The 26,649-nt window shown below is 28.4% G+C and overlaps 1 protein-coding gene across 2 annotated transcripts in view; it reads right to left on the reverse strand.

The window, feature by feature from the left end:
• LOC142328018 (condensin-2 complex subunit H2-like) overlaps positions 1-26,649 on the reverse strand; it is a 76,967-nt gene that overhangs the window by 35,949 nt on the left and 14,369 nt on the right. The window contains exons 4-6 of one of the 2 annotated variants that reach the window (XM_075371458.1): positions 21,440-21,508; positions 6,312-6,436; positions 3,977-4,139 (exon numbers count right to left, since the gene is read on the reverse strand). In XM_075371458.1, coding sequence (XP_075227573.1) covers positions 3,977-4,139; positions 6,312-6,436; positions 21,440-21,508 — 357 coding nt within the window. The remainder of the gene's footprint in view (positions 1-3,976; positions 4,140-6,311; positions 6,437-21,439; positions 21,509-26,649) is intronic. The other variant, XM_075371459.1, reaches the window with a different exon arrangement.

Below are 26,649 nucleotides of genomic sequence, written 5' to 3' on the forward strand. Positions count from 1 at the left end.
ACCATTCAACATTTTAAGCACGGTTTGACGAGCTGAAAGGTAGGCGACACAACCATAATCTAAACAGGAACGAATAAGGGAATAGTAATAACGTAACATATATGACCGATCGGCTCCCCAATTGGTGTTACTAAGGACCCGCATCATATCTGAACAATGTGATACACCTTATAAATTCTCTGAACATTGTGGAAATGAATGCACAGGAATTGATACAAACATTTCCTAGGAAAATACAGCTGTATAGTACATAAAGCCTAAAATATGTTGATGAATTTTTTGTTCAGGCCATATGTAAAACAAATTGTTAGGGATGTAGGATGTAGAGGGTATACTGAAATGAAACGACTAGCACTAGATAGGGAATCTTGGAGAGCTGCATCAAACCAGTCAAGTGACTGAAGACAAAAAAAAAAAATATCAAAACTTATCTGTTCAGCACCCTCAACTACTAAAAAGGCTGCTGCTCCCTTTCAGGAATTATTTCTTTATGATTTATCCACAGATACCCACCAGTTATTATGGCAAGTACAGTGTGGTTGTTTGTTCCTCAAAGGCTTGTGATCTTCTGTGCAAGAGATATTTTAAATGTACAGTCTCCCCTTTATATGGTATTCCACCATAACTCACGATGCTGCTATCAGTCTATGACTACTATTTATAGTAGTTCCTTAAAATTTACTTAACAAGTAAATTGTCTTTACTCTACCCACAACCCAGGAACCCCCTATTGCCCATTGGCAGCAGCAAACCTAAAATCCATAGCGCAGGGTTGGCAACAGTAGGCATAATAAAGTAAATTGATATCTTTACTTCAATATATTTACTATAACAAATATATTCTCTCACTATTACAACAGAATTTCATATATGTAATCGCTAGTAAATTTATAATTATATTTATAGAAAAGATACAATGAGAATCTTGCAAATTTATGAGATATATAATTTTAGGTTTGTTTGTGGAGGTTAAAATCATATACAAATTAAGACAGCGTCAACATATAAGGTATAAAAACTTTACAGAGACCTACTACTCTCAATAGTTTAAATTAAACACATATTTTTATTAAAATGCATATATTGGTGTGAGATGGGTAAAACAAAAGTGAAAGATGTTGGTATGGCTGTCGTTGGAGTGGGGAGGACTGTTTATTGCCTGCACATTTGACTATCAACATATGGGTCTATCGATCATTAGCTTTTGAACAAGGTTGTGTAATTGTGTGTTGTTGAAATGTGGTTAACTGTTGAAAAACATGAATTCATGATGGAGACTTATTTAGAGATGAAATCTCATGTTGTTTGTCAGCGAAAGTTCAAGGAGAAATTTGAAAAGGAAATACCAGTGAAAAGTGTTATTCAGAAGTTAGTTAAAAAATTTTTTCAGAAACAGGTTCGGTGTTAAACTAGAAACGTGCTAGCCAAAGGTCAATTTTAATGACACAGATCGTTCAGAACATTAAAGTGCCAGTTACAAGATCTCATAAATATTTTCAGAGTCTAAGGCCGATCTCCCTCCAATGCAATGCTACTGCTACGATACCTTGAAGCAATTTGAATGTAGAATACTGAAAGCGACTGAATAATTAGTTACATTGTACACGTTCGCACACCCAGGATACGCGACAACCTGCACAGGCTTTACGTACTCACATAGCTAATTATTTAATTTCAGAAGTAGGATCCCTTACTTGGCAATGGAAGTATTGTTTGAAATGAAGGAAACTATGTTTCTTGCGATCATATTATTATATAAAAATTTATATTAGTATATATTATTATATTGATTACCTGTACTGTTTTTGTTTACTTGTGCAATTGCAGCCCATGCTTTTTCTGTTATGTCTCTTCGCAAGTGCTCAGCCAGGTTGTAATTACACAGCCAAGGATATTTCTCAACTTCCAAAACGAAGGCAACATTTTCAGCTTCTTCCGCCGTGGTTATTGCGTTACTAGTCGTACAGAGGTCGAACAAGTTTAGTTTCCCACTACTGGTTACTACCAGGTTGTGTCGCAGTAGCATAGCCATTGTACTGGTGAGAGGGTGTACATTTATAACAATATGCTATGACTCAGAAGCAATGTTGCATCTAGGTATTGTCATCATATCATAATCCTGGTGAGAGATCGGCCTAAGTCAGGAAAGGAACATTTCACTAGGTTCAGCCCACACTCCTAGTAAAGGCAGTTACTTTTATATGGATTTGAATACTAGATTGTGGATACCGGGTGTTCTTTGATGGTTGGGTTTCAATTAACCACACATCTCGGGAATGGTTGAATTGAGACTGTACAAGACTGCACTTCATTTACACTCATACATATCATCCTCTGATGCAATACCTGAACGGTAATTCCCAGAGGCTAAACAGGAAAAAGAAAGGTTCAACCTACACTCTAGTGAGGAGAAAGTTGAAATTTTATTCATACTGAATGCAGATTTTCCATAAGTTAACTAAAGCTGATTATGCTTAATAGAGTTCACTACTATCAATGGTTCAAGAATTTAGAAGCGATATTGGCATTTGAGATCAAATGTTTTTCACAGATGAAGTATGGTTCCTTCTTGGTAAGTATATTAACAGTTAGAACTACTGGACCTGTTGTACTGAAAACCCACACAAGAATCTCCCCATCACCCAACAAAAAATAAACGTATGGTGTGCGGTTTCAAGGCGATGAAAAATGACCTTTGTTTATTGAAAAAATTGTGGCGGCACTGTCTACTAAGAAATTATACAACAGTTCATAGCCTCACTGCAAGAAGATGATAGTGACTGCTGGTTGCAACAGGACAGCACCACTAGCCACACACTCTACACACTCAGGACAGCACAGCTTGCCACCACACTGCTCTACTACGGAGATGCTGCATGATTTTTTCAATGGAAGAATCATTTCTAAAGGATTGTGGACACCAAGATTCCCAAGTCCAGACTTCTTTCTATGGCCTTATTTAAAACAGATTGCTTACAAGAGCAATCTACACACACTGCAGGAAGTGAAGACAAACATTGCCAATGCCATTCAGGAAATACGACAGGGTACAGTAACAAGAGTATCCAAGAATATGGTCAAATGATTTGACAAGTGGATAGAAGTGGATGGACATCATTTTTAAAGCCTTCTATAAATTATTATGTGTTTGCCAATAAAGTATTAAAGGCTCTGTTTTAAGTTTAACATCTGTAGATAAACTACTTATACACAACTAATTCATTTTTAAATCCAATCCCTAATAAGTTGAAACATTGGGTAGTGATTATACTACAACAAAAAATGTGCTCCTTTGTTTTAACATTTTAAAATAAATCTATTTATCCAGTTTATAAATTTGACCCAAAAATGCAGTAGTTTATAAATGGTTGCACAATTTTGTTTTACTACAGAGGATACATATTTTTCATATAAAATTTTTATATTAATAGAATATTATTCTATTTACTTGATCTACTACAGTTAAGATAAAAATTTACATAACTTAATTTTAATTATATTTGTTCAGTGTTTGAAATAAGTATACTTGGTACTAAAAATGTTTTTTTGCACATCGTATTTCAGCATAATATTGTAAATTTATATATCATTTGTGGAAATAAGTAATATAATTTGTTTCAATATACATTTTATCCATTGCTGAAGTGGATGAAGTAACCTGATATTTGATGAGGGTGAAAGTTCATGTTAACACCTGTTAACTAAATATTTTTTTTTAATACAACCTTTTATTAGAAAAATAATAAAACCTTTTATAATAGTTTTCTTTTACAGAGGTAAAATGCAGGTGGTTCTTGCTTTATTAAAAAAAAAATTCATCTACTTCTAAAAGATTAAAAAGAAGAAAATGTGATGTTCTAAATGTGAACATTAATTATATTTTGAAAGCATTACATACTTACAACTAATGTTATTTATAATATTTATTAAAGCAGGTACATTATTATTCATAATTTGCATTTTGTAGGCGACTTACTTGAATTCATCTTTTTTCCCCATTATTTCACCAGATGAATCGTACACTGTACATGTTACATTATGGTCCGTTTTAACTTTAATACTTGCATTAAGAACTACTCTTTTTTCCTTGTCCGAATTATTTTTATTTAATTTTTTATCTTTAATATTTAATAAACGATCTAAAAAAAAGAAAGAAAAAAGCAATTTATAAATAAATATTAAACATTACAATGACAAATATTAAAAATTTCACATTTGATCTAATTCCTGATTGTCAAAAATAATAATATTGATTAAATTTCAGATATCAAAGCATATCAGCTATTTAAAAATTCTTGAACTTTTTTTTAGTATAAAAACAGGTTATTATAAAAAAATGTGGTTGCTAGTGCTGTTTATATGTGAGCTTGACCAGCAATTCCTTGGTGATTCATCAGTTTATATATAAAACAAAATATATATATTTTTTATTGAAATTAATCTTTTTTTAAGATTCATATTATTTCTCTGTACTGTTAAATTATATTTTAAACTCTATTAAAATAAACCACCTAGTACAGAACATTGAGATAAGACATATACTAAATTTTTATCATAATACTTCCATAGGATCCTACATCCTGTCATGATTGAATTCATTTTATTAAATTGCATATTAAATAAAGATATTAAAAAATTAACAATATACTATGTTACTAAAATAAAACATGCACATGGTGTAGTGATGGAGTAATACCTTCAGACAGTATGTGAGAGACATTAAGAAACATTCTTATAAAAAGAGCGATAGCAGCACTCATATAACAAATTAATGTAATTTTCATTATAATACTACAGTACTGTAATGAATATTACACCATGTGCATGGTATATTTTATCTTTATTTAATGTGTAATTTAATAAAACGAATTCAATTATGACTGAGAATAAGAAATCCTGCAAAATTACTGTCTTAATAAAATAAGGTATGTCTTATAAGACATACCTTACTTATTAACTTACTTTAATCTCAATATTCTGTACTAGGTGGTTAATGTCAATAGAATTTGAAATATATATATTTATAAAAACCTGCTTTTGTTTAAAAACCTACTGGGTTAGTCTAGTGGTTAAACTCGTCATTACAAAATCAACTGATTTTTGAAATCAAGAGTTGTAAGGTTGAACTCCTTGTAGAAAGAATTGCTTTTGTATGGATTTTAATGCTAGACTGCTAATACTGGTGTTCTTTGGTAATTGGGTTTCAATTAACCACAGATCTCAGAAGTGGTTGAACTGAGTCTGTTGCAGACTAAGTGTTTACTGGTATTTTACACTTACATTGCACTATATCTGCAGCTACATTAGGCCTGGCAAGCTGGTAGCAGTACATGCACTTACCTATTTACATATAACCAGACCCTGCAGTAACTGTTAAACTGGTTGGATAAACAATATATAATGTTTATATTATATTATATATAATGTTTAAAATCTTATTTGCAAGACATTAACAATAAACTAATTGTAAAGAGCAAATACTTCTACATGCTGTTATATTTAATTAGCTTTGTATTACATTTTCCTTCTTTTGAAAAGCATCTTAGTAAAAAAAAAAATTGGTTTGTGTGGAACTACGTTTCGCACGAGATTTGAGCGTGACAACGTCTTGCAAAGACAGACAATGTCGACCTTTATTGCCGTAATTTAAGATATTTATTTAAGATATTCGTCGACCTTTATTGCCGCAATTGTTGTGTAATAAACAATGAAAACCACATTAACTTTTCACTTTACTTTATTAACAGTTGACGAAAACAGTTCACGTGTAGGTGTAAGTTGTGTGCTGCTGCTGTCTCTCTTCTATTCGGACGCATGGGCCAATCGAGTGGAAGAGAGATGGATGCGGCACAAACTGAACGCTTAGGCCGATCGTGCCTCTCTCTTGCACGCTTGGCTCAGGCGGAACGGGACAATGAGTCATGCTTTTTTGTGCGTGCTGCCAGCTTTCATCGATTTATAAGACGTTGTCACGTCAAAAAAAAAACATAATTATTAAAATATTAAAAAAATTAGGTGTAAACATTTTTTTTTTATAACTGTCAACCAAAATTTTTTAACTGATTAAATGCTGTTAGAAAGGTCATAAAAGAGTTAAGAGTTTTTGTTTAATAGGTTATTAAAAGTAATCATACATCAAAATAAAATTGATTGTTAATTTTAATGTTCTTTATTAACAATGCACATGCACACACACATACACACACATGCACAGAGAGAGAATATATATTTTTGTTATTTATGTTAGAAGTTTAGTTTTCATTAATTTATCATTGAACTTTTCTTTTGGTAAAAAGATAATAGTCAAATACCTGAACAAATAGCGTCAATAGGTTGCAAATCCTCGGTTGAAATAGTTGCAGTATGAGCTCTTTTTCTTCTGTTACTTCCACCTTCAGCGGCAGCCCCCTCTCCGCCATCATTTGATTCACTCTGTCTAAAAAAATAATACAATTAAAAAACAGAATTATAAATGTGTTACCAAATAATATGTTTTCCATATACTAATAGTAAAAAAATATGAACATTTTTACAAAGTATAGAATTTTGATAATATTTATTATACTTTGCCCAATGAATTTTTTTATTTGTCAACAATCATAAAATATGAACAGCTATAACAATCATTTGGCAAAAAAAAAATATATATATATAAACAGTGTATATGGGTATACACACACACATATGACAGTTGTATTAATCCTGGTACAACTAAAGAATACAATTAATGATAATTGTATACAATTAAATGATAAATTAAAGAAAAAAAAATCTTGATAACTTTTTGGCATATTAGTTTTTAATGTAATAACTTGATCAAAGCTAAATTATATAGTAAAAATAAATTATACTGATTACTTACACACCCTAATAGGAAGTTCCAGTAAAAAACCAACTGATGAAGAAAACAAATATTTTTAAATGATGGGCGTGAGTTACAAATTTCTGATTATTTGTAATAAGGAGTTGCTCATACTACTAGAATAACTGTTCTCTTTACTCACTTTATTTATGAGAGGTAGCAAAAAATTTCCTGAACACTGTATAACTTAATGATCTCCCAGGTCATTTACAAGTAAATGCTTAACTTCATAATTCAACAATACTATCCTCTGTATATAGTCAGCTACACAAAAGAAAACAGTACCAAATATCTGACGTGCTACCCGCAGTCAATAGATTATAGTTTCTATTTCACACATCTTAGGACAACTTTCCCTTTTAACATTTTTTACTATTATTTTCAAGTACATTAACTGTCAATAACGCAAGTTTTTTTTTTTAATACAAGCAACTATAATAAATCATTAAAAAATGTGTATTATTAATATGAAATTAAATTCAAACAGATTCTCTGTAAGATGTAAAATTAATAGGATGTTGGAAATTAATTGTATTAAAATTAATTTTTTTCATTAAACTTGTTCCATCAGACAAAGATATTTCTGAATCCAGACCTGTCTAACTCTCAAGTTAACTTTTCATAATTTTTTCCTATTTTCAGTGGATTTCAAATAACCTAAAATATGAATAAATCGCTTTTTATATTTTCCGCTGAGTGAGTGATCTGCAATATTATAAAATAATATTTTAAATAATGCACAGTTGTATTAATATTTCAAAACAACTAAGCCTGTTGGACCTCTATGAATGAACCTAAGTCATATCATAAATTTTATTTCAAAATTATTACCACTGCAACTATGTAGGTTACCCCTTTATTATCACCAACAAAATACGTAATTAAAATATTTCAATTCCTTAAAGTAATTACAGAAGTGCCAATCAGGTTTTTTTAAGTAAAATCACCCGCTAAAAAAAAATTCTTCACAGCCTCAACCTCAGAACAAACCTGTTACACCAAACAAATTTTTAATATCAGCAGCATGTAAAAAAAACTTTTTTCTAAGCCATCACTTTTTAAATCAGTTTGTATTCAATCTTATACGTTCCAACTACTTCAAGTAACACAAAATTTCTTCATCATATTGTACAGGTCTGATACAATTTTAGTACAGCTAATATAATCTGCTTGATAACAGATTCAGAAGTTGATTTTGTGTTAACAACATTTTTTTTTAGGAAGCCTTATGATGCACATTAAATATATATTTTCTCAGGAGGATTTATTGGGAGAGGTTGACTTCTGATTAACTTCTTGCTCTGGAAATTTTAAAATAAAAAATTTGCACACGCAAAAATTTGGCACGGCTGAATATTATACAATCAGTTACACTACAAAAGTGGCGACTTTTTCTAATGCTGCTAATACTTTTTCACGGCTATCACATGAAAATAAAAAATTCCAAAAAACCTTCAAAAAGCCACATCCCCAAAAAAACCCGCATACAAAATACATATTTAACCAAACAAAATGACACAAAAATTCCACATAATATTTATGAAGACATATAAATATAAAATAGGTAACAAACCCTTTTTTTATTACTAATAATAATAAAATATTGAAAGTTAGTTATACTTGGAAGATAAATGATGCCACTAGAGTATAAGAAGTTAATAATATAATTAATATAAGACAAATAATAACACAATGTTGTTTGCTAAGTATCACATTAGCAGTTGGTTCATGTCTGCTTGTGCTTATGGAGAATGTAATACAAATGAAACACACACACACTTTTTTTATTATTAAAACACTCATAACTTAACACAACAATCTTAATAACTTACACAATCAATACCATAGTATTCGGTTCGGTATGTTTTACATAAAGTTATCAATACCATAGTATTGGGTTAGGTATGTTTTACATAAAGTTCACAATAAAAACTGTTCCACTTAAGCTATTTCCTCATTTCTTCAAATTGTTTCCTACCAAACAATGTGATCAGATATTGACAACTGAAGATGCAAATTTGCTAATGACTTTTTGACCTAAACTAATCTCAAACAATTTAACACTACAGTTAAAATAATCACATGTTTTTATTCTCTGAATATATAATATTGTCTATCCTGCCTATCTCAAACCACAGTCTGATTTAATATATATGTTGGAAGAAATAGATAAGAATTACTTTGGAGGAAGGGAAATAGATAGCATATGGTTTGCAGACAAGATGGTTCAGTTTTTAGGAGATGGAGCACAGGATATTCAATAGATTATTTAAAAATTACAAGACACTGTAAAATATGATTTGAAAATGAAAGTTAGAAAAACAAAAATAATGAGTAGAGAAGACAGTAAGCCAAGCAATATAATAATACAAGAACTTAAATATCAAGTTAACAAGAATGAAAAAGTGAAAATGAAATAAAAACAAGAGTAAAAATGGCTAGTGAAGCATCAAGAAATCATTATTATGTAGTACGTTGAAGTTTGACTTGAAAAATCATCTGCTTAAAGTGTTATGTTCAGAGTGTACTTTAATGTGAAATACACATACTAAGAAAAGAGAAAAAGAAAGGTTGGAAGCATCTGATTCGCTGACATAGAAATTATTTTAAAAGATTAATGAGCACAGTGAAAAATGAAAATGTAATAAGAGTGAACAAATGGAAATTTAATCAGAATTCAGAATAGGAAAACTGGAACATATATAGTGGATGGAAAAGGATTGATTTAGAAAATTCTAGAATTAGTAGAAGGTACAAAATAATGCCAGACAGTGTAAAAATTGTAGGTAATAGGGAAATAGAAGCAATCAGGAACTTAAAATTTTACCAAATAATAGAGGAAAACGGAGTTGGACTCGTTGCAAAGGATTTGCCTTAAAGCAGGTAATCGCACAGTGATGAAAAAATAAAACATACATAAATTATTTGCAAATCATTATAACAGTCTTGGTTTTCATTTAGCCAAAGAAGAATAAATAAAATAATAGTAATAGAAACTGGTCATTTAATCCATGAAAAGATAACAATCACTAAAGTAACATGTTATATACTGGCTAATAAAAGCGTACACGACTGCAAGTTTAGTAGCAACAGGACACAATAATTAAATATCTAATTAAATATGAATTAGAAACCACCTCCCATTTTTATGTAAAGAATTTTTATGGAAGGAATAGAATCTAGCTTCAGAGGGTAACTAATATTTTAGTACTTACTGAATACAACTTAAATTCTAAATCTGGAGACACTGTTTTAGTTGTGTCTGACGGTAAAAATAGAATATTACCTCAGAATTCTTTCAGACATAGATTTTCATGAAAATTTGTAATTAGGCTTATCTAACCCTCTGCTTCAAAAGTTAAATGTTCGTGATCTTTGCTTTTTGTTTTTTGGGGGGTGAAAACTACCCCTTGTTAAAAAAATTCAAAAACCATAATTTAAATGTTTCAAAGATTGAAATCATGTTTATATATGTAGAATAAACATTCTTTTATGTTGTGGAATATAATTTATGATATTTTACTACATTTCAACCCTTAGAAACCATTAGTTCCAAATTAGTTAGAAAGCAAAAGTTTGCCTATGGTGTGATCCATTACATTTCTTCTCCTACCTATACGTTCTATATAAAATATGTGTATATATATGTATGTTATATGTAAACACACACACAAGTGTATGAGGATTTTATACGTATGTACACACGTATTCATAAATGCTCCAAAACTGTTGAGAATATAAAAATTTACATGCTCTGAAAATTTCACAGAAAAAATGCAATTGGTTTTTCAACGATAACGTCCTTAATTTTTAAGCTATATATAATCGCTCAAAAAATCACTTTGCAGGGAATTTCGAGCTCAAGGCACGTATTCATAAATGCTCCAAAACTGTTGAGAATATAAAAATTTACATGCTCTGAAAATTTCACAGAAAAAATGCAATTGGTTTTTCAACGATAACGTCCTTAATTTTTAAGCTATATATAATCGCTCAAAATATCACTTTGCAGGGAATTTCGAGCTCAAGGCATGTAAAGTACAGATTACTTGAACCCTTCGTTTTTGAAATTTTTGAGTTTAAAGGGCTTGGGGAAGGTGGTCCTCACACCCAAATGCAAACTTCTAATGGTGATATCTCAATCAATTTTTATTCTACAGAAATAAAATAATAAAAAAAACTGAATTTTTGTAATCTAGCATTTTATTTACATATTTTCTTTAGTTTTTGAATTATTGTGAAAAAAATAAAATTTAAAAAAAATTTCAAAACATTTTTCAAATTTGAATCAACCTTTTTTTCAAATCTAGTCAAACTTCAAGAACATATTGTTAGTACTTAAATAAATAAAATTGTAAAAGAATTATGTTCAATTCCAATTCTTGCAGAAAAGTCATTTTGTTTTATTGTTGACTTTTTCTCTGAAAAAGTGAGACAACCAATTTACTTTCATCATAACTTCGTTACTTTTCATGCTAATGATTTTTACCAAAGCTAACATTAAAGGACTTCTCAAGTACTTTGGTCGGTGAACAAAAAGTTATCTTTCGGTTCATATTGCATCTATAGAAATAAAAGAAAAAACAATCTTTTCACTATTTTATAAGCTTTTTGCTAATAGTAACTTGCTAATTCATGAAAAATCAATATTTTCAATCACAAATAACTCAAAAAGTATTGAATTTACAAAAAACTTTATACAAAATTTTTTGCTTAGAATTTATTCCTCCATCATTTTCTGCGGTTATTTTGAATGTAATAATTTCCAGGTCCGAGAAGGGCATCCATCCCTGGAGTAAAAGCACACATCAGAACTATACAACTTTTGCTCCTTGAGCTATTCCCTAATTACTATCCAAATTTCATGTCAATCAGTTTTGTCCAAAAGAATTCTGAGCGAAAAACCATCAAACACTGGATTACTTTAAGCAAAGTTTTAACAGCTTAGGTGAACCCACAGTTTATCTGTATTACACACCTACTATACTTCCTAACTTAATTTCACGAGTTCCTTAATAAACTCAAATGAATCCTTTAAATGTTATTTTACAAAACATAAATTTAAATAATATTATAAATAAGGTATGGAAAAAAATATTAAAATGTCTTCATAAATAATGGATAATGTTTTAAATCAAAATACAATAAAAATAATATTATCACGCATTCCCTACTTTAAAATATCAAACACAATAAACATGACAAAGCAATAAAATTATACAGATTAGTTAAATAGAGTATTACTGAAATAGCTTCAAACATAAACAACAGAATATAAATTATACACAATCAATTAAATTTGTATTTAATATAAAAAATAAATTTAATATGAATATAGTCTGCAAGCAATTTAATGTAATAAAACTAAAAATTAATTGATATCATATGAGGGCAAGTCAAAAAGTAAAGTGAGATTCAAAAAATCAATATATTTATTTGTATTTACATACATGATAAATGCATTATTTTTCAACATAATCCCCCCCCCCTCCTACTTCTAATCACTTAGTCCGATTTTAACGAGCTTTTGAATTCCTTCCTGGAAGAAAATTTTCGGTCTGGTGTGCAGAAAATCTTTCACCATTTCTATGGCCTCTTCATCAGATCAATGATTCCCTCACAACTCTTATTTTAATGGACCAAAAAGATAAAAATTGCTTGGAACCAGGTTCGGACTGTATGGAGGTTGGTCCAGCAGCTCAAAACCGAGATCTTAAAGGCAGACTGTATTATTAGCTGTATGAGGTCGAGTGTTATCATGAAGCAAAATCACGCCTTTAGTAAGTTTACTACGTCTTTTGGATTTGATTTTTTGCTTCAGTAAATGCAGTAGCACATCTGTAGCTTACTGATTGACCTTTATGTACGAAGTAAAACCAAAATGAACCTTCCATATCCCAGAATATCATCATCACCTTTCCTGCAGACATCTGAGTTTTGAACTTTTTTGCTGTGGCAGGTGAAGAATGTTTCCATACTAAACTTGGTCACTTACTCTCAGGTTCAAAGTGAAGGACCCATGTCTCATCAACGGTTATTATTCGCTTAAGAAATGAGTCTTCATCTTCGTAATGTTTCAAAAGCTTCTGGGAAATTTTCAAACGATTCTCTTCGTGGATGCTGGTCAACTGATGTGGAACCCAGCGAGCACACTTTTCGAAAGTTTAAAGAATCAGGGATGATTAAAAATGCTGAGCCAAGGCTTATATTCAACTCACTTGCAATATCATCAACTGAAATTTGTCAAGTTACTGAAAATCATTTGTTTATTCACTTCAATATTGTCGTTAGTCTTTGAAGTGGAAGGCTTACCTTACCGCTGTTCATCGCAGAGAGAAATCCTACCATTTTTAAAGGGATCAATCTATTCGTAGATCTTGCTTCTTCCACTTAAACAACATATTGCTGCTGCATTCGACAAATAATCTCTGCTGGTTTCACCCCTTCTGAACTGAGGAAACTATCACTGCTCGCATTTCTTCCTTGGTGCAATCAGACAAAGGAACACAATCACAAATAACTATCAGTGAAACAATACTTTCAATGAACAGCTGATAGAGGTTGTGAGTTGTAGCAGAACAATCACTGCTGCCATACACGTGATAGGGAGGGAAATCAAAATTTCTCTTTACTTTTTGACTTACCCACGTATATGATTCATTGCCAGCTACAAAATGATAAATTTATATGATTATATAATTTTAAGAATAAATATTAAAATTGAATAATTAATATTTAATGAATGCAATGAAAATATAATGCACACCAATGATATAAATTGAACAATTAAAAGTAGATTAACCATTAAAGTATAAAACAAAAGCCACTAATACATGTTTAACCATGTTATAAAACTGAATTAACAAATATAATTTTTTCAATTATATTTAATACGATTCAATTGTAGTATAACTCAATAACTACTATGTGTAGACTCATTTCATGCTATTATTTTCATAAGTTACCAGGAATTGAGTATGATCAATTTATTGTATTAGAAAAGTACACACTCAAGCATCATTATTCTGCAATGTTTCCAATAAAAAGCAGTTACATTCTTTAAAATCATGTATACAATTATCACCCATCTTTTTTGTTTTAATGTTTTAGCGTTGTTCATTACTATAACCTTCTTACATTTGTATTAATAATATAATATATAATGCTTGTCTTAACTACTATTCAGGAGGGTGAAGTTTAATATTCATCGCTATAATTTTCAGCCAATTAATTTCCAAGGTAATTCATACTAGTGCCAAAATTACAGTAGTGTTGAGATTCATAAACCTAATATTAAGGGATTAATTTTTAGCACTGAATATTGTCCACAGATGAAAATACAAATATTGTACATGAATATTCTTCTACTTAGAATTTAATGTAGCATACATTATTCAATAACAGAGCATTATAAATTCTAATTAACATGAGTAATCAGGTGTTTTCTAAACTCCATAATTCTAAAAACAAAGAACTTACCATAATATAATCCATATTCTGATGCCTTAATAAAAACAATAGCAAAAGAAAAGAGAGGATCTACACACAAATCAATGAATTTTCTTATAATCATCATATTAAATATAATTTATTCATTAAAAAAATCAAAAAAACAGAAAAAAATTTAACAAATAAATCATGTTTATTAAACATTTTGAAATGGCAAAAAATGTATTTAATACCACTTTAATTTAGAATCAAAAAATATAATTTGTTATAGTTTCAATTTCACAACAAATGAATGTTATGAACATTTCTACTCACAAAAAAAATTAATTGGCCCTGAAGGTGCTAACAAAAGAAAAAAATTTTTGTATGTGCAAAATATATATATATATATATATATCTAAATTATGCTTGACAATTTTAACTTGATACAAGATTCTTAATACATCCCCACCCAAGAGTTTTAGTTAAGAGAATTAATAAATAAAAACATCAAGAAAACATTATAGCAATCTTAATTTAATTTCAACTGAGTAATAATAAATATTCATTGTGTTACTTTAACAATTATTAAAAAGGAAATATTAAATTTTCATATTTTACTGAACACCTTTTAAAGAATAAACATAAAATTACTGATCTAATAATTACTGTTTCTAAAAATTTAGAAATATTAGAAATTAACAATAATAATAAAGAAATTTATGTACTGGAAAAATATTATATTAGTAAATAGAAATTTATAAATAAGCAAATTGAATACAATAATATAATGTTTATTTGTAGAACTGAGTGTAATACACTCAAGTATAAAATATCACTCATCTTACCATGGTAGATGTTAGAGGTTTTAATTTATTCACACAAGTAGACATACTGATGAAATTTATTAAACTATTTTTTATTCTAATTAATGTGTAATTTATATTTTTGGCTGCTGAAGATGGAGTGAGACTCTGAAAGTGCTACAGTTAGGTAACTTTTTATTCTGACTGTATCTGGTGGATATAATTATTTAAATATTAAAATAGTAATCTACAGGTTAATGTTTTCTTAAATGTTTTAACTTAATAGATTTTTTTGGTAATATGTGAATAATCATTTTTGTTTGTGTATAGGTAATAAAATGAATTGTAACTGATTACAATCATTCTGATATATTTTACAATAAGGACTTAAGAATAATGGTTACATTAGAGGTTTCAGTGAAGGATGGTTAGCAGTGTGAATTATAGTGACAAAATTATGTTAAATAGATTTATGTCAATAATTTGGAAAATAATGGAACTTTATGCAATACTCAATAATCCAAAACAGACAATCTGAAAACTCCACTGCAGCAAAAAAGGGTCATGAATAATTGGAATGTTAAGAGAATAATTATTATATTGATAGGATAGCAGACTTGTAAGATTGTCCTAGAAGAACAAATATAACTCGCATCCAATTCTGAGAAATTACAACATAGCAATTGCAATATGGCAGAGGAACAACATGTCTTCAGAGCAACATTCTAAGATAATAGAATGTGTAGACTCAAAACTAATTTATGTATTCAAATTATTTATTGACTGATCTTTGAAGCATAATTTTTCAATTTGTAAATAGGAGAATATATAAAAATTTTTTGTACCTAGTATCAAATGATGAGCATCCCATTCAGGATAATTGTCACCCAATTTTCAGAATGGTCATGTTGGCCACTATTGTTCTCTTAATAATGCAACTAATAAAAGCTAAAACTTGATGTGGATTCTATCGGAAAATATTTACAGTCTTAACATACAATGAGGGTGACTGGTGAAAGATACATTCATCATCAATGTTATAACTTTAGTTAAATAAAGCTTCAAAGTTTGTAAACATTATTACATTGTTCCCCACAACTAGCTAATTATTATTTTACATTCAACCCATTATATATATTTTTTTAAATAAAAACTCTTAACTTACAGATATCTGAAGCCTAACATGATAATATAGATTTTACAAAAACAAAGCTTAAATGAGTTTTCCACATTAAAACAGTATGCAAAATGGCTTTTATGTATTAATCTGAGTTGAACTTACATCATGTTTTCACTTAAAATGGGAATTACTTAAACACAAAATTAATTTACCTAAGAAATGAAATCCTGTCAAAAATGGACATCTACTAAATACAGATTAATTACATAAAGAGTTCCTTTTAATGAATAAAAGAGGCAGAAAATTATAAAAATCGATACTAATGACAAATATACAATATTAATCAATACATGAAATGAAGCAGAACTATTAAACAATATTAACAAAATTCATCTTCCTGTTTTAAATGTATGCATAAAACCAAAAATTTGCTCAAAACTGTTATCGCATATAATAAAATGTCCAAATTTAATTCTGTTTTTCAATATTAGTCATACAAGTTAACTTAATTTCAAATCTTTGAAAGTAAATACATACAGTGTCTCAAACAAATGTATACACTATTTGAATAGTTACAGCCAGAAAACAAACAAAAAAAGAAGTTGTCTTTTTATCAACGTAATTGGTTTTTGAAGTGTTATTGGAAAATTAATATTATAGAGGTTCAAAAATGCTGAACAATGGAATTTGGAACACCATCACCCAATGGGAATAATAATTGCAAGCATTCGTGACAAGTTTGAAGTTAATGGAACAATGGAAAATGTAAACAAGGGGCAGTCTGGGCAAAGAAAAATCTCTACAGATAATGCAAATCTTTACACAATCCTCAAAGAAATCTCAGCCAATGTTTTCATCAGATTGGTATTAAAAAACACAGTGTTTATGCAATTTTATGAGCTTATAAGTACAGACCATACATCCAAAAACTTCTACATGTACTAAATGATGATCTACACAAGCGAGAACAGTTCTGTGAAGGTATCAGGACAAGTGTGAGCAAGTGAAGGGTTTGAAGATTTTATTGTTTGGTTGGATGAAATCACTTTTAAGCTTAATGGAACAAATAATAGGCAAAACAGTGTTATGCTTATTACGCAAATCCAATCATAATTGAACAAAAACCTGTTAATTTACTAGGCTCAACAGTATGTGTGGTTTATCTACTAGAGGAGATTATTGGACCATTCTTTTTTGAGGGGGACAGTTACCAGCATCCCTGACAAATAATACAAAACAACATTATTCCTACTATACATAACCTTTTTGTTGAAGAAGTGTATTACTTTCAAGAAGACCGGGCTGCACCCCACTATCATTGTGATATGATGGGATTTCTTGGCAACACTTTTCTTGAGTAATGGATAGGATGAAGAGGAAATATTTTGGAGTTCCCAGCTTGATCACCAGACTTAACACCCATAGACTTCAACCTCTGGGGTATTTTAAAAAGACACTGAGTACACTACAAAATCAAGAACACTGCAGCAGACAGCAAACTGAAAATGAAGTTAACATGATACCTTTAACTGCACTACAGTGAGCAGCATGCTCACTGCATTAAACCGTTGCTGTAGGTGTATTGATAATAATGGTAGAATTTTTTGGGAGATATTCTGTATATATATTTGTTTTGGACACATCAGTAAATGATTAATTTTTTGTAATTAAAAGTTATTCTGTGTAAATGTACACCTGTAATGTTCAGGCAAATCTTTAGTGCATATTTCATTACACTTCCAATGTTTTTTATGTTTTTATATTTAATGATTTATAAATTAAAACATCACCACTTTTTAATGTGTTATAAATAATATCAACTATTGATTGCACTTCAATTACTTAGATTATTGAATAACAAATTCTTAACTTTTTTTTTATTGGATGATTTATAAACCTGCTTTGCTTGAGATGGGTAGTAAAATGAATTGTTGAACAGAAAAATTCCAAGTATGAGTTGAGAATCAACCCTGATATTTAAAATATTGGTGACTCTAGCAGAACTCACAAATAATTTAAAATATTTTTTTAATTATTCTAGATGTTACTGTATTTTAAAATCTTTTTCAGATTTTAAGTATACAAGTACTTAGTGTTTCTGATTTTTTGTCACTGGAAGGGTACCACTGAATTAGTCAGAACTACTTCAAATTCAATTTTTTTTAGTACACATCAAATAAATGATCCCAGCATATATCTATTACAATAAACATTCATCAATAAAAAAGTGTCTTCTTTATGAGATAATTAAAAATTGCTAAGCAATAAAAAAAAATGTTTAGTTATTTAATTTTTAATTCATTAATTCTGTTTTAATACGCAAGAAAAGTATTAATGTCATTTTTAACATCTTATCATAATTTTTATCAGTCTTAACAATTTATTTCATGAGAATTGTCTTTAGCACTTCCTGACAAATTGAAACTTACATTTCCAACAGCCAAAGTGCACTAATAACATGATATTTTTAAATGAACTGTACATTCAAGAGAACACCCAAATCATTATTAAATTCACTTTTTATGTTTACTGCACACTAATGTACCTTTTTTAATCAATGCTCAAGTTCTGCCTGAAATTACTTTGAACATAAGAATGACAACAGGTTACAAAAACCCAATAATGATTCTACACAAATAAAAGAATATTCAAAGCATTTATGTAAACCACATAAATGTATACTTTTAGTTTGTAACAACGGTCCAGCAACATGTACAAAAGTTTATTACAGCTGAATAATGACAAAAATAATTCTAACCACTTATCCAACAGCCAAGTATCATAAACAATTGCACTATTATTTATAAAATAATAAAAATTAACATGACAAAAAAAAGGAAAAATTAAAACAGTAATATCTCATACTACACATAATTAATATCTAAATTCTTATATTATAAACCTCATTTAAACATTACAACAAATTTTATATACAAAAAGATTAATGTAAAAACAAACTATATCATCCTATCAATATTTAATGGTTAATAAAAATAAACCAATTTTTTGTATGTAGATTAATCTAGTTTTAATTATTCTTAACTGTTCAGCTGCACATTTATCTAAAAATTAGCTGAAAAATATTACTATTTCCTACAAAAAGTTTAATTCTTGTAAGTATGTATAAAACCATCATAAATATCAGTCAGTTAAAAAAAAAATATGTGCACTAATAATTTTTCCCTAGTACTGTCAGTAAAATCAGTTATTGCTCCACTTTGTATAACCACATTCAACATTTTTCTTACGCTATTTTCTGCACAATGACACAATACGTTAAGTTTTGCCAAAAACTTAGTGATAACCAAGTTGAAATAATAAATTAAAAATATATTTCTCATACGTCTTAAAGATTCTAAATAAGAGAATATTTAAATATACAAGAAAAATTGCTAATATTCATCAATTAAAAAATAATAACAGCTTAAAAACATACATATCAGTAACAAAAGCTAAAAATATATATAACGTATTATAATAAAATTATGATTTTCTTAATTTCAATTTAATTTTATTTTTATAAAATTAAAACTTTAACCCAACTACATACATTTTTTTTGTTATAACCTTGGACATATCTTAATGCATATTTTAACAAGAAAGATGAGATGAATGAAATGATAAGTAATTGTCTTGTCAGGAATCAAACACAAGATTAGTTGATCTACAAGCCAGCACATTAACCTTTATACAGACTGGCTGTCAAAATCTTTTCTTAAGCATATTTAATTATTATTAACCCTTTCTAAGTGAATGACAAAGATCCTGGTGACATTCTTTTATTGCTAATGTACCTGTATGTTTATTGTAATAATTTTTTTGAATGTGCTATATTTTTCGAAAGACTTGTTTTTTAGCATCTAAATGTTTATTTTTCTTGAAAGTCAAGATTCTTTTTCAAATGCATTTATTTCATTCAGATTCAAGAAAGAGATTTTTTCAGTAAATAATGTGTCTTGAAATGACTGTAGTTTTAACATATTTTTATTATTTTAGTGTAATGTTACAAAAATCAACAACATGTATTGAACAACTCGAAAGCTCAATAAATTTGAATAAATGTTATTATGATTTAATGTTAAAAACACTATTCTAACTAAATTAATTCTATAATATTACACGTGAGTTACATTCATTTTAAATTCCTATAACATGCATTTTATCTCCTTAAAATAATAACAATAAATAGCTCTGATTTTAAAGACAGTTAGCAAACTTTCAATATGTACTATAAAATAATCAGAAATTATGGATGAAAACTGCATGTGTGGGTGGTCTTTTTGTTATACTAATCATTGTTTAAGAGTTCAAACTGGGTAATGAATTTTATAAATATAAAAATATTACAGGAAATATTAACAAGAATAAATAATTTTTTTAAGAAACAGTTTCATTAACAGCTAAATCAAAAATCAAAATTACTTATAAATACAAAAAAAAAAAATTGGAATGAAAATATCAAAATAAATAAAAGTAATATTAAATTATTTTAAAACTACGCTAAATTAGTCAAGAAATAATATGGTAAGAAATATATTTGTTAAATAGTTGCTATAACTACTAAATAGCTGCAAAATACCTACAATAGTCAAAAATGACATTTCCATTCCCCATACATTGGTGAAAATGAATACAAGATGAGATATATCCTCATAATTACCCCATGAAAGATTAAAAATAATGATTTTATTAATGAGTTAACATGAGAAGTTTTCTAAACATCTCTCAACCAAAACTTATTTCAAATTGAAAAAAATTAAACTAAATAACCAATTTGAACTAAGTAGCAGCTAAACACTAAGTAAAATATACCAGTGCCATTACTAGAATTATAAGACAATGGTATAATCCAAAATGGTTATTGTCTAATCTGGTTTGTAACTGATGTAGCATAAGTAACATTTTTCAGAAAATAAATACACAGATTAACTAAAATGTTTTCTTTTTAAAGATAAAATAAGAGAAATAACAAACATTTTTCCATTAAAAGTTATGCACCATCAAGGCCAACTAAAAATAAACAGATTCATAAAATCAAATCCATTTTCAAGAATTGTAAAAAATTTTAATTAATCATCTGTTAAAACATACATGGTTACACATCATTGAGTATTTGCAAGTCAATTTAAACAAAATTAGTAGTGCTGGAAAAAAGTGACAAACACAAGCCCAAAAAGCAACAAATTAATGAACATTTTTCCATTTATAAGTCGGTATATTTACCGAGATTGTCTTCTTTTCCTCTTCTGACATGGTTTCAAGCAATCTAGGCCACCACATGAGTTGCATGGTCTGAACATGAACAATAATCAAAATTTTTTTAAAATGATCAAAATTTAAGGATTAAAAATTATTTCCTTATTTCGGCTAACAAAATTAAAGTAAATAAATTTTATGAAACAACTAAATTAAAGTACTTCAATAAATTTTTAATAAAAAGTTTCATAACAGTGATAACACCTTTCATAATAATATTTTAAATTATTATCAATTATAATAAAATAAAATTGAAGAACAAGATTTACTAAACTTTGAACATTTCACTCAAAAATTATTATTCATAAAAAAAATCTTTCTCACTGGTATAAAATCTTTTCCATCACTACAATACAGTAAACAGAACTTAACATTACCAAATTAAAAATTAACACAACCAAATAAAAAAACCCAGATACTACTAGTATTACACTAAACTCTTCAAATACACTGACATTTCACAATGCTCAATCACTTATGCATCTTCACTAGACATTTAATTTTCTTAAGCAAAAATAATGGTTCTAAAAGTTAAGACACACAAAATAAAAAACACAACACAATAATGCTTATAAAAATAGCAATTTTGGAAACCAATAGTTATAATAAACTTTGAGCAAGTAGATTTTCCACAGCAAGAACGAAAATATATATTACATCTTCTTTCTTCTTTATCAAGTTTAAAATCAAAACTTTATATTCATGTGAATCACGTTTAAATCCAATAAAAATATTTGTAAAAAATGAAAATATAAGTTTTATTAATGTAAAAAACAAAAGTTAAGTCATATGTATAAAAAAAATTCATCAAGCACATATATCCCAGAATAACAATAACGTATTATTGGGTAACAATAAATTATTAATAGAAATCAATAATTATGTGGGAATTTAAATACGAAAGGCTAATTAAAAAACATGAACCCAATTATAGATCTCTTGATTTATGTTGACCAATATATTCATGAAATTTATATCTTGTCATATTTTGAACTGTTATCAATCAGTATTATTAATATATATGATAAATCTTAATTACTCACTTTTATACTGTTCCATTTTTATGCTTTATAAATAGATATGATTCTGCCATAACTGCAACTTTTAAAAATAAAATTGGCACCATTATGAATTCAGCAATACAAATGTCAAGGTTATCCAATAATCAGAAGATTTTTTATTACAATTTTATTTATTTACTGTTACATATGGAAGGAAACACAAGATTGTCAGATTCCTTTCAGGTATAAAAGTAAACACATTCCTGATATTTATTCAACATTATTGATTAAAAAGAATCTGACAACTTTGCTCCTCCTCTGACCTTTCATAAGTATTATTTATATAGAAAGATACACTTCTCCTTCTGTATGTGGATAACAGATCCACAACACAGATTTATGAAAATAAATCAGCTACATTTCATTGTTTTTATTTTCTTTCAATCTGCAGATATCTCAAACATCACTTGTTTAATTTGCAAAAACTGTTTTATGACAATTATATTGTTAAAAACTGTCATGTCACATTCGTAGAAATAAGCTGTTTCTTGATGTAATATTTCAGAAAAAAAGAACACAAGCAGAAAACTGGTAGAGAAAGAATTAAATGAAAGCCTTAATGCTATTACACTATTATTTTATCATAACAGAACAAGAAGTACCTCCTGTTCTAATTTGGTTTCAGCATAAGAAAAACTTACAAAAACATGTCTCACATATGTCACTTTTAGTGAATAAAAATGATACACACAAACTGTTCTAATAAAACTTTCGACATGAGTCCGATAAACATTCTTATTAAAGCAAAACAAAAAAATATAAATCTATACAGACTCCCAATCAATTTACAGTAACAAAAAATTATGCTTCATGTTTTTTTAATTTAAATGCATCCAATATAAATCAAAGGTTAATGTAAAAAAGCACCGATTCTTACAGGTAAGAGAAAACTTCACTATAAGGTTACTTTTATTAGTTCAATTTTCTCCCACTAATAAAATAATGATTTAATCACAATAATAACATGTACGTTTGCACTTCAAAAATATTACAAAAAATTCCAGCCTTGATTTTTTTTCTATCACTTAACTGATTTCTTGATACACTCGCTTTATAGATAAAAATTATTAAAAATAATTTTAAGATTTAAAAAAAAACAAAAAAAAAACAACTAAAAACACCAATGAATTTTAAGAAACTAATAATCACAAATAACACAACAAAGATTGTTACTGTTAACACTGACACTATTTAACAATTACTGCACAAACACTAAAATAAACGTAACAAAAAGCACAATCAATTTTTTTTTTTAAATAAATAGATTTTTCCTTACAGCTTGTTATTATTTGTAATGTACATTTCATAAATAAAATGAATATCCTCTAGATAACATCACACTGTGATAGTTGTGGCGGTACAGTTGGTAACTTAAAGCATTCAAAATTATATTTAAAGTTTAATCTCCCAGCCTCTTCTGCTCCGACTGCAACTGCGAATTTATTGTATTATTTTGTTAATAATGCAACAAAATTTTCTTGAAATAATTTATTTTTATGAAAATTTTCAATAATAATTTCCATTTCAGAAGATTCTTCTTCAAAAATGAAATACATTTTGGATTTCTAATCTTATAATGACAAAAGGAAAAAAATAAAACATTTCAGTTTTCTAAAATTGGCAAACTAGAAATGGACCCTCCTCTTCATCCTCTGTTATAAATTTAGGAATATTTTAAATAACAGTACAACACATAATTATTTTATTTTTATGTTTATGGATATTATTTTCAACCCCTTTTCTGACTTTTTTTTTCGAAAAGGTACCTGAAGTCATTTTATGATCTTAAGTTTCTAAATTGTTATACAATAATTAAGTACACTATCAATTTATTTTACTGCATCAGTCTTACATTTTCAGTTATTTCAGTCTTACATACGATTAGTTAAGAAAATATACAGACCAAATAGAAGGAATTAATGTTAAGTAAGCAAGGCTTAGCATCTGCAGAATGAGAAAACTATTACAGCAGCACCTGTAGCAATCATCCAGACCAAAAAATTTATAAACTAACTTAATAACTTTCTACAAAACAGTATACTTAGCTTTCTCACAAATGTAAATTTCCTACAGTTAATGTATGCAGCTGCTTGTAGTTGGGCCAATATAATATGAAATTAATGTAATAAAAAAGACATTCCAGTAGCATATGCAAACATAAATTCTTATTTTGCATTAATTTTCTTGAGAGCAATCTTGGTGTTTTGCAGGTAAAAAAAAAAGAACAGTAGTTCATAACATTTTGTAAAATTTATTATTTTAAGCACTAAGATATACTCCATCTATTTTTAAGTCATAATCCACCTCTTTTTTCACCAATGACGTTCAAAGTAAGCTCAATATTTCAGTCAATACACAAAATGAGCATTGCAAAATTCAACATATAAAATAATATATATATATATTTAATTCTATTAATATAAACCACCTAGAACATAATATTGAGACACGACATAATTTTATCATGAAAGTACTTTCGTGAGATCCTGCATCCTCAGTCATGATTGAATTCATTTAATTAAACTGCATATTAAAGATGTAAAAATTAAAAATACTACAACATAACATTTTATAATATTTTTATTTAATATGCAGTTTAATTAAATGAATTCAATCATGATTAAGGATCCTGCAAAAGTACTTTCATGATAAAATTAACATAGATATGTCATCACAATATTCTGTTCTAGGTAATTAATATTAATATAATTTAACAGTACAGTGGAATAATATAAATGTTAAAAAAATTAATTTCAATAAAATAATAATATATTTCTTAATAAAATATGCTTAATCCTGCCAATCCTACCATAAATCCTTATAAAAACTACAAAATCAATAAATATTAAAAAAAAAAAACAGCCATCTGATGTACAGTTTTTCATCATAACTAGAACAATTACTTCCCAACAAAAAACTTAATAACATAATTTTAAAATATTTACCTATCACTTATTTACATACATTAAATATTTATCTAATAACATATTATTCGAAAAAAGTATAATGCTGCAATATATCGGGTTACCTAAAAGGTATTGAGCCTTTGGAGCCAAAATTGAGAATACATTTATTGTTATTAGAAAATAACATTATGAGACCACATATGCACCATTTTTTCAATGACCTTCTGCCATTTTTCTAGTAATACCACAATCCTGTCGCTATAGAACTTCTGTGGTTTCTGGTCAAAAAATTGACACATGGTTTTCACAGGCCTATTTTGAAACCAACTTAATACCATTCAGGGAGTTCTGCAGAGACTGAAAAAAATGAATTTGATGGTTCCAGGTCTGGGCTATACAACAGATTCATTAAAACCTCCCCGTCAAGTTCTCTCAATCTCTGATGGGTCGTTAAAGGTGTATGCGGGTCTGACGTCAGCATAGTATGACACCCTTTCTGTAGACCAGTTCAGACCCGTTTCTTTTGAATTGCTAGGTTCAATCATGCTAATTGTCAACAGCACAGGTCTGAGTCTATCGTTCTGCCTGGCAGCAGCAGTTCATGATGCACGATGCCCTTCCAAGCCAACCCAAACACACAGCATAACCTTCCTGAGCAATAGTGTGGGCTTTGCCACAGATTGTGGAGCTTCTCCTCACTTCAAACAGGGTTTTTTTTCACACATTGTTGTCATAGGTTATCCACTTTTCATCACTCATGACCAAAAGCTTCAGAAATGGCTTAATTTTGTTACATTTCAGTAAATTCGTAGAGAGAAATTCAATTCGAGTAAATTTTCTGAGTCAAGATCATGCAGCATCCATCGAGCTTTTTGTAGCCAACTTTCTCAAAATGATTTAACACTGTTTAGTGATGAATATTTAGGTCATTGGTGATGTCATAACTGCTTACATACCAGTTTTCCTTGATTTTTGCCAGAATATGCTAATTCATGATCACTATCTCATCCACAAAAGGCTCATTACTTTTTAGACTACCTATTATTATATAATTTAGTCATAAATTTACTATTTAAAGAAAGACGGTCAACATCAATTATAAAAAAAACCAGACACGCTCAACTACAATCTCCAAAAAACATTCTATAAAGTAACAATCACAACTAATGAAAAAGTTGTATAGTTTAATTTTGAAAGAGTTTATTGTATA

This window comes from Lycorma delicatula, chromosome 7, assembly GCF_047948215.1.
Source record: "Lycorma delicatula isolate Av1 chromosome 7, ASM4794821v1, whole genome shotgun sequence".
NCBI classification, from domain to species: Eukaryota; Metazoa; Arthropoda; class Insecta; order Hemiptera; family Fulgoridae; genus Lycorma; species Lycorma delicatula.